At 29.5% G+C, this 16,842-nt stretch overlaps 1 protein-coding gene across 1 annotated transcript in view; it reads left to right on the top strand.

Moving 5' to 3' along the window:
- Positions 1–13,123, top strand: part of LOC144853872 (uncharacterized) — a 36,816-nt gene extending 23,693 nt beyond the window's left edge. Inside the window, exons 8-11 of the mRNA XM_078711727.1 lie at positions 995–1,136; positions 9,568–10,218; positions 10,727–10,893; positions 11,519–13,123. Coding sequence (XP_078567853.1) covers positions 995–1,136; positions 9,568–10,218; positions 10,727–10,893; positions 11,519–11,551 — 993 coding nt within the window. The 3' untranslated portion in view covers positions 11,552–13,123. The remainder of the gene's footprint in view (positions 1–994; positions 1,137–9,567; positions 10,219–10,726; positions 10,894–11,518) is intronic.
- Positions 13,124–16,842: the final 3,719 nt, after the last annotated feature.

Genomic DNA, 16,842 nt, shown 5'->3' with positions numbered 1-16,842 from the left:
TAAGCCATCAAAAACTAGGTGACAACATTGACTTGTAAACAAATAAAACATAAATATAATATTATTCTTCTAGGAATTCTAAATAAATCCAATATTGGTATCATGCCAGATGTAGTTGCACTTTTTAATTATTTAATTTTTATACTGTACCTAAACTGAATTAAGGTTTTCTTATTTTACGGGGGCGCTTGTACCAGTCGCTAACCGTTCTTTTTCATACTATGACGTACGTGGGAGGTGGATTTCCTTCAGCAACCTATTTCGTAGTATTATAACTTTATAATTGACTCTAAGTGACTCGTTTTATATAAATTCAATATGACCATTTGAGTCTCATTTATCAAATATTCTTAAAGTGGAAGCACTGTTGTTTTTATATATTATAAAGAGTATGTGACTCAAAATGTATTTGTTTGGTACAGGTTTTAAGTCACTTTGGCTGATTTTAAGACTAATTGATTAATTTAAGACAAGCTGGGATTTTTGTTTTGCGTTTGAACTGTACCGAAACTATGACAGAATTAGATGAAAATTGACGACAAGTGGCAATAGGCTGCGTGAATTGAAAGTTTACATTGTGTTTCCATGGCAATATAATGACTATATTGTTCTTTTTACAGCTATATTGTTAATTCTTTGCAGTTCTTTTATTTTGGAACTTTCATATTTACAAATTATCCCATCCTCAACATTCTTAAACTCTGCCTACACTATCAAACTTTATGTGACAAAAAAAGTGCAACGTGCCCATATATGGACATGATGATATCATATCACTACCATGTTTAGGCATATCACTACCATGTTTGGGCACATCACACTTTTTTTGTCAAACTAGTATGATAGTGTAGACAGAGCTTAAGACAATTTATAGGTCCATGAAGACCATTTCATTATGAGATTATAAAGGTTCAATTCTAGTACAATATAATTATTGGTCAAGTTTTCATATTTATGATTAGATATTTTTAAGTATAAAATTGTTATTTTTCAGAAAGAAATTACTCAATTACGAGATGTGTTACGACAAAATGAAATTGACCCAGAATATGTCTGGACAAACAGGGCAAGTGACTTGCTTCGGACGTCCAATAGGGATAAACTCGTGAAACGATACAATGGGCCAGTCCTTTCAGGTAGGTCAGGTGTGAGGATATTTACTTGCATAGAGAAATCTTTTTTGTGCACACATTTTAATTATAAATTGTTTATTAATGATGATGCCCAGAAACAAATAAAGGGGAAATTCATTCATTTCCTTTATTTCGGATAGTAGTAACAAAACAAAAAGAGAAAAACTTTTACCAGGAAATTAACAATAGCAACTTCCACAAAACCAATATCCTAAAATATCAAAAACGCTGATGATTTAATTCTACTTTATTCCCAAATAAACTAAATCAATTGTTAAATTATCTGCTCATATCTTACATAAAATTATTTTTACTGTATTGTAGTAATGTTTGTTCTTTTGGTGTATCTAAAGATATCTCGCAAAGTTTTAGTTAAAATAATATCAGTTTTGAATCTGGAAGAAGGAGTCTTCAGTGTAACCACATGACATAACACAGGGTAATAGAAGTTGTACTGAAATCCTCTAGGGGTACATCCTACAGTAATTAAAAAGTGCATTCAATTATGTTCTAGGGTAGCTAGGGTTAATAGTTTGACAATAAATCAAGGAGAGTAGGGGTGGTTGGGTAGGGGTTTGGTTGTGTAAGAATTTGTTGGGGACCACAGCATAGTATCAGACTGTTCCTTGGTAATGTGACATAAGCTTTTAGCTTTTTGTTTACGGACCTTTTCATCTTTAAAAAAATAAATTAATAAAATACATTAAAATGTATTTTATTCTATTTTTAAAAATATTTTTTCTTTTCTCTTTGGATGAATAAATTAATGAAATGAAAAATATTTTAGAAAAAAAAGATTTTCAGTTTATCTGGATGTTAATATTTTGAGATGTAATAATCTGATAATTGATTAGTATTTTAAATTCTTAAATCAAATACAAAACAATTAATCATTTTCTAAACATTTTAGAGGGAATGATTAAGGAGTGATTTAACTTTGATTAGATTAGATTTGCATGTACCAAGTACTGTCAGTTGTAATTTGTAATCACTTGATCTTGGAAACTTCATTTTGTTTCACAATTGAACAGAATGTCAATTAGTAAAGCGACCAATATTGTGGAATTTTAGTTCTAGCATAAAAGAAAAAAAGAATTTGGAATGAATGAGTAATATAGAAATTTAAAAATGATAAGATTTGAAATTGTTAAACATACTTATAGGAAAGGTCATCAATATCATAGTAAAAAATGAAAAATACTTTACATTACGCAGACAAGAATAAATTAGTTATTATTCAATTTTCAAAATTGAAAAAAAGAATAACATTAAATACTTTTGGAAGAAAATAACCCCTTTCCAGAGTTGGAAAATCTAAAAATGTGATAGGTGAATCCATAAATGGCAAAAGATATTTAAAGACTTATGTTATGTTTTCACTTCATACCATTTTTAGGCCCTCCTTTTCATTCAGCATTGGCGTTTCACATTGTTATTGTACAAGTAGGCTTATTTCAGCAACCATGTATCATTAACCTCCCAAGTAAAATTTGAATTATTTTTTAACTAAAGTCACAGTTCATTTTTCCAAAAAATAATAACTGTATCTTCAGGCACCTCTGGACATCTCTTAATTATTATACATTTTGCAGGAAAATATGATACTTATTATCATTAATATCTATATTTAATAATTACTGATCCACCTTGACCTTTGATGGCAAAAGTGGTTATATTATAATGCCCTAAAGTATTTGTCCTTGACTGAACTCCGAAAATAACCCACCAGACACAGCCACATTGATGACGTTCAAGGGGATCTTAACATCACCCAGGGGAACCAAAACCAGGGGCCTAGCACTTCAGTTTCTTAATTGAGGTATTATGCTTATTTTGTATTTAAGATATGAAACACAGTTAAAGTTTATGTGGGTGTTTGTAATCATTATACTTTATAGTGTATACCAAAATACTTCAGACTGTCTCTTTGGCATTTGAACAATTTATAAATATTATCATTTTGATTTGAAATACTTTCCATACAGTATGTTTTAAAGATGTATTGTTCCCCAAAAATATGAAAAATAAAAATTAATAAAATCAGACTTTGAATAGATTATTTTATAGTTTTAATAGAAAAAAAACCCTGAAAAAATATTTTCACTTACAAAATAAATTATTAAATTCAAGCAAAAAAACCATTGGCTGACAGCCATTTTGACAATTTTTTAATAGGAGTGTCTCCTGAATAAGAGTTTTCTGTTAGTGATTGCTCCTCACTCATGTCGTGGAAAAGTGTCCCCTGAATAGGGACGTCTCAAAAAAGGGTTCTACACTGTATTTGGACCCATTTTTTGTTGCCATTATAAAGCAGTCCTACTATTTTTAAAGCATTAATTTGTTTATTCCATTTGATAACTTTGCAATTTCTACTTTTTCTATAAGTTATAATTACTTTTTCGTTACTAAAATCAGCGCATTTTCTTTACTGTGACCATTTATACTCCTGGTTGGCAACTGATGTAAAAAAATAAGCCAAATGAAAGTAATGCAATAATAAGTTGTATGTAAAACCACTAATGTACTGTACTAGAATAGAGAAGATTATAAGATACGACAAACGATTTGGTCTCCTTCATTTGTGGTTTTCTTTCTGATATCTTAGAAGCCTGCAGCTCTGAGATAAGTATGATAGATTTGAATAATCTTAAAATTTAACTATTAAGTAGAACCTTGGACAACAGTTGCCATGGAAGAGTTAGACGGTTTTTAATCATTAAGATTTAAATTCAAATTAACTTATAATTATAATATTTCAATATTAAGACAGGCTTTTGATATTTTTTAGCAAAATGTGGAATTATAAAAATCTGCAAAAAGGGGAAAATAGTTGGAAACGAAGGCTTGAACTCTAGACCTTATAGACACTCTGCTATTAGATGACCTTCCATGTCCAATTGAATCACATAATATTTTCAACCTTTCATTTTTTTTTCATTTAATCCATTTTCATTTTGATGACATTTTTATTCCAAAATTGCAATACAAAAAAAGAAAATGAATAATAAATAAATGCTTTTAACATGTAACTGTAACCCTAAGCAACAAGTATACGTTTACACAAAATAATCAAGAATTGTGTTGGGAACACAATTCTATTTTGAGAACGGAGAGGGCGGGTTTTCGACCTCTTTGATCAAGCACCCTCTCTGTTAACACAATCACATTAAGTTGAAGACAATTTTTCTTATTTTTCCATCACCGATTTTTCATTAACACGACAACATTTTTACAAGTAATTTTTCTAATATTTTATTTATTTATTCAAGATATTATTTTACTATACTATATACAGTAGATTTATAAAGCGCTTTTCCAAAAAAAGACACGCTGTACATTAATTAGAACAGTATACAAATAAAATTAGAACATCTAAATTGTTCCTTAGGGAAAATAAAACTGTTTAACAATTTTTAAAACATTGTACACTTGGAGCTATATGCACATTAATAAATATAAAAAAAAAAGCAACAAAAGCAAAGAAAAAACAAAAATGCACATTATCTTGAGCAAGCATAACATTCTGTCAATAGAAGCAGATGTACTTAATTTAGCATGGCTTGCTAAACGCCTACAACATTTACAAGTTTGTGGGCAGTAAAACACTTGCCAAGTCATCAGGATTGTTTTGCTATATTATTTGTGATTACATTAATTAATGTACAAAATTGATAGTAGTTTTTGTGTTGGTGTCATCGTCGATCATATTACAAAGGAAAGGACATTTAATCATTAGTGAAAGTAGGTTGTGGTCTTTCCAATGTGAATAATGTGAAACATGAATTTCAGATTACGAGATGAGAGAAATATTAAAGCTGGATTATTGAGCCATTTTTTAATAAGGTCATTTTTATATGTCATGTATGAAAATGATATTGAATACATTTGGGAACTACAGAGAGAAACATTTTTAATGTTATTGAATACATTTGGGAACAACAGAGAGAAACATTTTAATGTTATTGAATACATTTGGGAACTAAAGAGAGAAACATTTTAATGTTATTGAATACATTTGGGATCTACAGAGAGAAACATTTTTTATTTTATTGAATACATTTGGGAACTACAGAGAAAAACATTTTAATGTTATTGAATGCATTTGGGAACAACAGAGAGAAACATTTTAATTTTATTGAATTGAATGCATTTGGGAACTACAACATGTTATTCTTAGATCAAACATCATCAGGGTTGTCATTACAGTATAAGTAAAGTTAGATTTTCTCCTTTTTACAATATTCTATTCACTTTACCATTTCATCATTTTCCTCCTATCTATTTCTCAACATCCTCTTTTTCCTTCAACATATCTTTCCTTGTTATCTACTCATTCCATACTTCTATACCATATTCCTCCAATCTTATTTTCATGTCTTCCTTTCTTGAAAACTTTCCACCATTTTCCTCCAATCTATTTCTCATCCTCTCTTTCCTTCACCATATCTTTCCTTGTCATCCATTCTTTCCATTCTCCTATACCATTTTTATCCAATCTTATTTTCATGCCGTCTTTTCTTGCAAACCTTTCCATAATTTGTTGTCATCTTTTTCTTTTCATGGTGCTATACCACTTTCTTGAATCTGAATTGTCGTTGCCCCCTAATAAGTTATCTGTTATTTTTTATATTTTTGATATATCTTTGTATTTTATTATGTAGTTGTTTAAAATATTTCTACTTGTTTATTATAAAAGAATTGATTGGTTAGTTGCTGAGATTTACATCAAAGTCTACATCCTTATCCGAAGGCTAAAACTGACTTGCAATTTGTACTAACATTTTCTGTCCTCCCAGTTGCCTGTTCCTTATACTTTTTACTTTTTTAGATCATCTTTTTATTTTATTATGTAGTTGTTTCAAAATATTTCTAAATGGCTAAAAATAATCGACTGGTTGCTGAAATCACATCCTTATCCGAAAATTGCTGTAATTTATGCCAAAATAAATTGTGATCAGAGCTTTAATCTTGATGTTAATCATAGAGATCATTTTAGTCCTGAAAATAAATTTATTTTCAGGCTAAATGGAATGTTCTGCGTTTTATGTTTGTCTTTATTGTGGTTTCTTGGTTTTTTTTTTTTTTATTATGACGAGCAATGAATTTCCTTTTTGAGGATCAATAAAAGTTATCTTATCTTATCTTATCTTGTCTTATATGCAATGTTGATTTTGATTTGTTCAATTTCGGCACAATCAAAATTATAGAATAAGACAAACAATACAACCATAGAGAAATTTCTCCATGATACAATGTAAACAAAATGCCAATGATTGCCAAAAGCGAAGGTACTCACTATAATAGGAACAGTTCTTGTCAGTGTAAAATGGAATGTTCCACTCAGTGTAAACCTCTTGTTACTTTACCCTATGTAACAGTTCTTGATTACTTTATAATCCTGATCTTGTCAGTTCAATCTTCAAAATGAAACTGCATTATTAATAAGACATACCATAGTTATCATTTGAAACACCTGTTTATAGTTTGATAAGAAAGGGATAATTAAAAAACTTTGATAATGTTTTTTTTATAGACTTAGTTGTCGTTTATTGTTCATGCAAACTAGAGAATCGCTACTTTTTTTAGTAAATAATAGATAATAAATCTTTGATAGATAGAGAAATAAAATAAAAAAATTTAAGAACAGTTTTTTTTTAAATTTAATTTCTTATTTATCGATTGTCCAACATCTTGGCTTAATATAATAAGAAATACAAATTTGTAAACTTGTAAATTATAATTAAATAAGTACTTGAATAAATTTAAAAAATGAGAATATTGACATTAGATGGAGACGAAAGCATGTTACATTGTGAGATACATTGATTCTTCAGTAGAATTGTTTTAACTCCCTAGATTAACACCTTAAGTACTTTAATATATTATTTATTAATTGCTTCCTGTTGACCTACCAGGTCATTAAGACATGCCATAATTATGGATATAATTTGAGTTAATAACAAAAATTACTTTCAACAATTTTTTTTCACAAATATTGGTTTTGGATACAACTTTTGACAGTAAAAAAATTATTTTTATGTAGGGTCTACAAGATTGGCAAGTCACCATAATTATAGACATATTGTAATTAATTTATTTATATCTGTTATGGCCTTCAAATATTAATCCTTTTTCTTGTGCAAAATATAAATAATGTGTAATATTATTCACTTGCATTTAGTCTTTCTGTAAGATGTGATTGCATACCCTTATTAAATACTTATCCATAGTAACACTTTGTTTTCTACGCGCCAAGACATGCAACAACTGTTCCTATGGGAGTGACGATATGACGTGAATTAGTTGACAAAAATCCAGCTAGATTTTGCAAATGACGTCTATACAGTGTGGAGTAGTTTGACAACCATTCACTGTGTATCTAACATACAGCAGTAACTTAGTAGAACCGAAAAGTGAAATGTCATTTAGGAGTATTTTTGTGGTTGGAAAAACTTCTTGATTGAGTTCTTTTTGGAGATCCCATAGAATAGAAGTACAAATACCTAAAAATAAACTACAAATAGTATTTGGCAAATACTACAAAGTAGCTTTATGTTAGAGAGTTCAGTCAGTTGTTATGCCCTACTCTGACATAATTGTACTGACTCCGAAAAATTCTACTTTGTAGAGTAAAATATCGTGTTGGTGCAGTTAGGCCTCTCATGTTGGTGCAGTAGGGGCTTGAATCTAACCTTAGCCATAAGCACAAGCTCAAGGGTCTAGTGATTTGAGTTCCACCTGATAATTAATACTTGCTCTAATATTAACTACTACCAAGTAGCTTTCTGAATTTTTTTGCAAAGTGTGTTTCTCAGTGTATTACTCGTTCTTATATGGAGAACACTTTGCGAATAAAGTACTGAGTGTTTGGTTGTTGGGAGTATTGGCAAAACATGGTATGATACTTGGACTCCTATGTGTTCTTTTTATACCAGTTATTAGTTTTTCTTTCATAATATTTATTATTTTAGGTACCAGGTAGTGATGTTTAGACATCTTTATAAATGTCACAACATGGATGGCGGAGAATGAAAGTGAAATCTTTCATCATCTGACATCATTTTCATCAAAATGACAAAAACATGCTGATGGCAATATCTCTTTCTTTCTTAAAAGTGCCTATGTATTAAGTGTGATTAGTCTACAAGATTATTTATATCTAAGAAATACGTTTCTTTCAACTGTTTATGCTTTAGATAAAAGAGATACAAATATAAAGAAATATTGACATATTTAAGGGATATTTATATAGCTTATAACTTTTTTCTTTCCTTTTTCTATTTTTTACCAGAATTGTCTAACAATAAGTTGGCCTTCTTATGATTGTGTTATTTTCTTTTTTTTTAATGATACATATTTATATTATGTATTAATTATTCGTATTAATTCTATTTTGTTGATATCAACATATATTTCACTCCTGAGGATGATCGAAGTATATTGATTGAAACGTCAAGAAACTCAACAGTTCTTTTCAGAACTAATACACGTGGTGTACTGTAAACTTTATATCAACATATTGATTTCGTCATGCAAACCTTCAAACAATATATTAATTCTATTTTTTAAATAATAATGTTATAGGACATAAACATTATATACATATTTCTTTAAAATGTATCCACTGAACAATACAAAACATTAATTTTATGAACTGAAACAAATTTGGATTACACTAAAAAACAAATTTATAATAAATAAATAATATGTAAATAAGATAATATATACTAGCTCTGCACAATATGATTTTTTTTTTCTTGATTTATGAATACTACAAAAATTAATAAAATACACTTGGTTGCAACAACAAGAATGATTTAAAAATGAAAGGAAAAACTTGGTCTTAGAATCTCTTCAAATACTGAACTAGAAAGGGGATGGTAAAAGATAAGAATATTAAGGTTTTTGAACCCAGATTTTCAAATGTGGAACTACTTCTGAGTGGTGAACGATGTCAGAACCATAAATCGTTATATCTCATATTAATGATGAGTAATATAGTGATACTAAGTATTGTTACTTTCTCTTTAAATGGCATTAGTTGATAGAACGCTGACTTCTGCATTTATCAATGAAAATCAGACGTGAAAGTTGTACCCCTGGCATTCCATGACGATTACCATCATTAAGTTCATGTCATTTTAATTCTGGTTTTCGTAATTGGGTTTTAATATGTATGATATGTTCAATATTTTATTATTTTCACGCTTATTATTTCCTAGTAACATGTTACTTATGATGAAATTATAATGATTTAAAATCCCCTTGATATTAAATATTCATTGCATTTATTTATGTTTCGTTTAAAACAAAGTAATTTTGAATTAAAAATTACATATATATTGATTAAACGAAATAGTGTATTGTATTAGATTTTTGTTTTACCAGATTAATATAAATGTAATAACATCAAAACAATTTATTTATTTTTTAGCAAGCAGCTACAATTCTGACCTCATATATGCAGTACCATCTAAAGCAAGCAGTTCAAGAGTTGTAAGCCGTGATATCAGCTTTAGCAGCCGCGAAACTTTACCGAAGTCTACGCCACTGTCGCGGTTATCTCAAGTAAGCTCCACATACGATGTACTGAGCGATGTTGTTCGACCTAATCAAGAGTCATCAGACGATAATAAGCGACACAGTTTAACTGAAAAGTTTGCTTCTACTCTGTCTAGAAATATAATCCGCGATGCAATCTACTCGTTAACACAGACAATGGCGTCCATCAGTAATGGACAAGAAGGTTACATTAATTTTGCTTTTGATCACAATGTTGAGGAAGGTACGTCATCGCAGAAAGGCAGTACATTGGGCAGTACATCAACTGCCGCTAGTGGAAATTCCGGAGAAACGGCAGAAAGAGACGGCTCGCGAACGCCTCTCGCATTTGTTAATCTCGCGTTTGACAGTGACGGTCAACGTGAAAGTAATATTGAATCCAGTATGGCGTCAACACGATCGTTTGAGTACTCGCAAGATAGTAATGCCACAAAGCATCAGGAATCGTTAGAGGTTCCAAAACCACAAGGATCTGGCAGTGAATATGATACCTCAGAATTTGGAAGTGATAGGCATTCTTACAGTAAGAATTTCTATTATTATTTACCTACACCAATACAGTTAAGCTGGTGACACATTTCGTGCCTAGCTTACCTGGATAAACCGACATACGTAGGCATTTTCCCCTCCGAAAGGAGAAAATAATAAACAAAGTTTTCTAGAAAGTCTAGTATTCAGATTTGGGGAATCCACCCAATTAAAATTAAGTATGAAGAGTACAATCATATCAATATTATTACATAATTGTTTTAATGAAACCAAGTATTGCTGCAGAATGTACTTGTCTTTATTCTTCTTAAATAATTAAAAGGAAACGATAAACTGAAACACTGATAATAATGAGATGTTTAAAAGAAGGAATCCAATCTTCAAACACCTAGATGTCCATATCCTCAACCATGAGGTGGCTGAGATTCTCTCTAACCTCATATACCAACATGCATCCGCCCCAGGATGTAGGTAATAAAATATGAATGCAATGTTGTTTTTCTAAATTTTCTATTTACAAATATTGTTGTTATTCTTAACAGGTTCCAAGTCATCATTACATCTTCCGCTGTCGGGACAGAATTCAAGTTCAAACAGTTCAAAGTTAGACGCAGATGAAGAGGAGCAGCTTCGACTGGAGCTGGAGGAGATCAAGAGACTTTCAGAAGAAGCTCTTTTACAGGAGCTTGGCCAATCAGTGACATTACTGGTGAGTATAATATAAAAATCCAGATCATCATCAGGTGAAAGAGATTCTGTAAACATGGTGTAAATTGCCGTGAAATTTTAAATCTCTGTGAAACTAAGGCCCTGTTCACACTGGTGGAGTGTTTTAGCTTACGACTCTTAAATCTAACCAAATTTGTGGAGACCTTATAGTGTAATGTTTTAGCAATTTAATAGTTATTGTAACATCATCATTTGAAGTAGATTGCTTCCAGAATCCATCATTTTTGTTGATTAAGGAAGAAATCATGAATAATGCATAAGATTTAATTATGCCATAAATTAAGATCTTACAGAGGGCGCTATGTAAACATATACATAAATCAAAGTTCTGGCTAAATGGTTTTGTTTTCCATTCAGGAGTTCAAAACTTTGATGATTTTAAGGGTTGATATTTAGTAAGTTATGTAAAGTTGGTGTTTTTAGAATATAGGTAAGGTAAATTGCATTTCATAGCAAATAATTGATGCATGTAAAATTCATGATTTATGCCTTTGGGGTAAAATATGGGCAGTATGTAATTCACTTTCTACTTTTGTTTAGTTTATATCTTATTTATTATGATGATTTTAATAAAGTTCTGGTTTTGTTGTTGTTTTTTTTTTCAGGATGAACGTGGCATTCCAACAACATCTTTGTGACCAAAGTTAATTTAATGTTGAAAAAAATAAATAAATAAATGGAGGACAGCCAGTCACACCACATCAGGTGAATAAACCAATGGTTTGAAAAAAATAATAAGAAAGTGAGACTGTTAAATTCATTTCGATATTTAACAAAGTAAATTTGTCAAGATTTTAGTCTGAAAACAAATTGATTGTTATTTTTGGGCATAAAATTCTCAATTTTTTTTAGGGGGAGGGGCGGGGGTGTTGGTTGAAAATAATTTGTTTAGAAATTCAAGAACTTGGATGACCTGTAGGGAAATAGACTTTTGGACTTTTATGCCCTACAATATTTTTAAACTATAATCAGCAGTATACAATTTGGAAATTGGTGGAAGTTGAAGTTATTGAAAATGGAAAGTAAAAACTAAAATTAAAGATCAGCAATTAAAGTTTTTATCTCTGACTTATACAATAATTCTAGTAAAACTAGTATTTTGAAGTTACCCACACACATTTATTCTTTATTTTATGTTATTCATTTTATATAATTTCTACAATTCTTTGCAATATTTTAATTTCACATTTTTTTAAAAATCATTGAGCACCTTGATCTATTTTTAGTTGTGTATAATATTACTGCTGTGTTTTAATTATAGAAATTACAAAAAAAAATGCAATATTTTCAAATGTTTTTACTTCTCTAAAATGTTTTCATCAAACATGTACAGAACATGATAAATGAATGGAAAATCCATTAATTATATGAAAATTAAGAATATGTTAACTTAGATTAGATATGACAATTGCTTTATATAATAAGCATACATTGATTGGTAATTGAAAATAAACTTTCCACCTTAGACAAAAGGTGCAGTCTATTGTGGGTGGTTTTTCTAATTAAAAAAAAATTAAAATTGGACTTTTCATGTGCATCCATAACCCACCACTGTGGCTTTTTGCATTTTTATAACTCCAAATGCATAGGGACCATAAAAAAATTTCAGTTTTGTGCAGTTCTTTTTTTCAGAGTCATTCTCAATGACTTTTTTTATAGTTGTATGTATTTATTGTACATATTGTATATCTATTGTATTGTATAAAGTTTGAAAGTTGACTGTATATAATGTATTGCAAGATGTTTGATTGATTATGGTGCTGAAACAAGTTTAAAAATTAGAATAAAAATGACAGAGCAAAATAACTAAACATTTAATGATGTTTAGAGAGTTTACATGGAAGACATCAAATATAATAATTATTATTAATATCATTATTATTTAATTAATAACATTAAATTATTGATGTGATCTTATGGTTTGGACAATTACAATTGCTGTGTTGTGTTAAAGATGTATTGTCCCCCAAAAACATGAAAAATGAAGATTAATTATTTCAGACTTTGAATATGTTATATTCTAGTTTTAATCTAGTTTAATCACTTCAATAGAAAAAAAATCGAAAAAAAATCATGTTTTCACTTATAAAATGACAAAATAAATGGTAAAATTCAACCAAAAATCCATTGGCTGGCAGCCAATTTGACCATTTTGTGCTTTAAATTACATTTTTTTCAGGTAAATACATTTTTTTTCAATCCAATTTTTTGTCAAAGTGGATAACTATTATGTTACATTAAAATGGAATATTCAACAAAAATTTGTTTAAGAATTATTTTTTCAAGGGGACAATATGTCTTTAATTAATTAAAACAAGGTTATCAAACAACAGCCTTGAGGAGGGACTTTATAAGTTTAGCAGTGAAGTGTTTTACTATAAAGTTGTTCGGGTTTGATCCTAACTTATGTTGTTAGGTGTAAAGACTGCAGGCAATCGATTTGAAAGGTTGAACTGAAAAGTGTAAATTGATGGGTGGAGAAAATTAACTAATAACACTAACAGATGAGGGCGACATTGGTCTTCTCAACATTATGTGGTTTTTTTTAAATAGTTCTATTCAGACTATTATTATTCAGTTAATTCATTAACTAATCATACCCAAAATATCGATTTTAAGTTTAATTTTGTTTAAATTGCCAATTATTATGCAATGGGTATATATGTGCATATATTGCTTTGTTATGTTAACCAGTTTTTTCGAAAAATGTCCAAAATATTGACTTTTTAAAATTCAATTATAAAGGGTCAAATTTCGCCATTTAAAAAAAAATCCCTATACTATATATAGCACAGGGATTTTTTCGAAAAATGCCCAAAATATCGACTTTTTAAAATTCAATTATTATGCAATAATATGGGTATATATGCGCATATGTTGCTTTGTAGCATCTTATAGAGCCATATTAACCAGTTTTGTCGAAAAATAAAAGGGTCGAAATTTTGCCATTTTTGGAAAAAATCCCTGTACTATAGTACAGGGATTTTTTCCAAAAATGGCAAAATTTCGACTTTTTAAAATTCAATTATTATGCAACAATATGGGTATATATGCGCATATGTTGCTTTGTAGCATCTTATAGAGCCATATTAACCAGTTTTGTCGAAAAATAAAAGGGTCGAAATTTTGCCATTTTTGGAAAAAATCCCTGTACTATAGTACAGGGATTTTTTCCAAAAATGGCAAAATTTCGACTTTTTAAAATTCAATTATTATGCAACAATATGGGTATATATGCGCATATATTGCTTTGTAGCATCTTATAGAGCCATATTAACTAGTTTTGTCGAAAAATAAAAGGGTCAAAATTTTGCCATTTTTTGAAAAAATCCCTGTACTATAGCACAGGGATTTTTTAGAAAAATGCCCAAAATATCGACTTTTTAAAATTCAATTATTATGAAATTATATGGGTATATATGCGCATATATTGCTTTGTAGCATCTTATAGAGGCATATTAACCAGTTTTGTCGAAAAATAAAGGGTCAAAATTTCGCCATTTTTGGAAAAAATCCCTGTACTATAGCACAGGGATTTTTTCGAAAAATGCCCAAAATATCGACTTTTTAAAACTCAATTATTATGCAATAATATGGGTATATATACGCATATATTGCTTTGTAGCATCTTATAGAGCCATATTAACAAGTTTTGTCGAAAAATAAAAGGGTCAAAATTTCGCCATTTTTGGAAAAAATCCCTGTACTATAGTACAGGGATTTTTTCGAAAAATGCCCAAAATATCGACTTTTTAAAATTCAATTATTATGCAATAATATGGGTATATATGCGCATATATTGCTTTGTAGCATCTTATAGAGCCATATTAACTAGTTTTGTCGAAAAATAAAAGGGTCAAAATTTCGCCATTTTTTGAAAAAATCCCTGTACTATAGCACAGGAATTTTTTAGAAAAATGCCCAAAATATCGACTTTTTAAAATTCAATTATTATGCAATAATATGGGTATATATGCGCATATATTGCTTTGTAGCATCTTATAGAGCCATATTAACTAGTTTTGTCGAAAAATAAAGGGTCAAAATTTCGCCATTTTTTGAAAAAATCCCTGTACTATAGCACAGGGATTTTTTCGAAAAATGCCCAAAATATCGACTTTTTAAAATTCAATTATTATGCAATAATATGGGTATATATGCGCATATATTGCTTTGTAGCATCTTATAGAGCCATATTAACTAGTTTTGTCGAAAAATAAAAGGGTCAAAATTTCGCCATTTTTGGAAAAAATCCCTGTACTATAGTACAGGGATTTTTTCGAAAAATGCCCAAAATATCGACTTTTTAAAACTCAATTATTATGCAATAATATGGGTATATATGCGCATATATTGCTTTGTAGCATCTTATAGAGCCATATTAACAAGTTTTGTCGAAAAATAAAAGGGTCGAAATTTCGCCATTTTTGGAAAAAATCCCTGTCCTATTTAGCACAGGAATTTTTTCGAAAAATGCCCAAAATATCGACTTTTTAAAATTCAATTATTATGCAATAATATGGGTATATATGCGCATATATTGCTTTGTAGCATCTTATAGAGCCATATTAACCATTTTTTCCGAAAAATAAAAGGGTCAAAATTTCGCCATTTTTGGAAAAAATCCCTGTACTATAGTACAGGGATTTTTTCGAAAAATGCCCAAAATATCGACTTTTTTAAATTCAATTATTATGCAACAATATGGGTATATATGCGCATATATTACTTGGTAGCATCTTATAGAGCCATATTAACTAGTTTTGTCGAAAAATAAAAGGGTCGAAATTTCGCCATTTTTGGAAAAAATCCCTGTACTATAGTACAGGTATTGTTTCGAAAAATGCCCAAAATATCGACTTTTTAAAATTCAATTATTATGCAATAATATGGGTATATATGCGCATATATTGCTTTGTAGCATCTTATAGAGCCATATTAACTAGTTTTGTCGAAAAATAAAAGGGTCAAAATTTCGCCATTTTTTGAAAAAATCCCTGTACTATAGCACAGGGATTTTTTAGAAAAATGCCCAAAATATCGACTTTTTAAAATTCAATTATTATGCAATAATATGGGTATATATGCGCATATATTGCTTTGTAGCATCCTATAGAGCCATATTAACTAGTTTTGTCGAAAAATAAAGGGTCAAAATTTCGCCATTTTTGGAAAAAATCCCTGTACTATAGCACAGGGATTTTTTCGAAAAATGCCCAAAATATCGACTTTTTAAAATTCAATTATTATGCAATAATATGAGTATATATGCGCATATATTGCTTTGTAGCGTCTTATAGAGCCATATTAACTAGTTTTGTCGAAAAATAAAAGGGTCGAAATTTCACCATTTTCGAAAAAATCCCTGTACTATAGCACAGGGATTTTTTCGAAAAATGCCCAAAATATCGACTTTTTAAAATTCAATTATTATGCAATAATATGGGTATATATGCGCATATATTGCTTTGTAGCATCTTATAGAGCCATATTAACTAGTTTTGTCGAAAAATAAAAGGGTCAAAATTTCGCCATTTTTGGAAAAAATCCGTGTACTATTATAGTACAGGGATTTTTTCGAAAAATGCCCAAAATATCGACTTTTTAAAATTCAATTATTATGCAACAATATGGGTATATATGCGCATATATTGCTTTGTAGCATCTTATAGAGCCATATTAACTAGTTTTGTCGAAAAATAAAAGGGTCGAAATTTCGCCATTTTTGGAAAAAATCCCTGTACTATAGTACAGGGATTTTTTCGAAAAATGCCTAAAATATCGACTTTTTAAAATTCAATTGTTATGCAACAATATGGGTATATATGCGCATATATTGCTTTGTAGCATCTTATAGAGCCATATTAACTAGTTTTGTAGAAAAATAAAAGGGTCGAAATTTCGCCATTTTTGAAAAAAAATCCCTGTA

Source organism: Antedon bifida, chromosome 10 (assembly GCF_963402885.1).
Source record: "Antedon bifida chromosome 10, ecAntBifi1.1, whole genome shotgun sequence".
Taxonomy (NCBI): domain Eukaryota; kingdom Metazoa; phylum Echinodermata; class Crinoidea; order Comatulida; family Antedonidae; genus Antedon; species Antedon bifida.
This window is presented reverse-complemented; position numbering and strand designations above follow the sequence as displayed.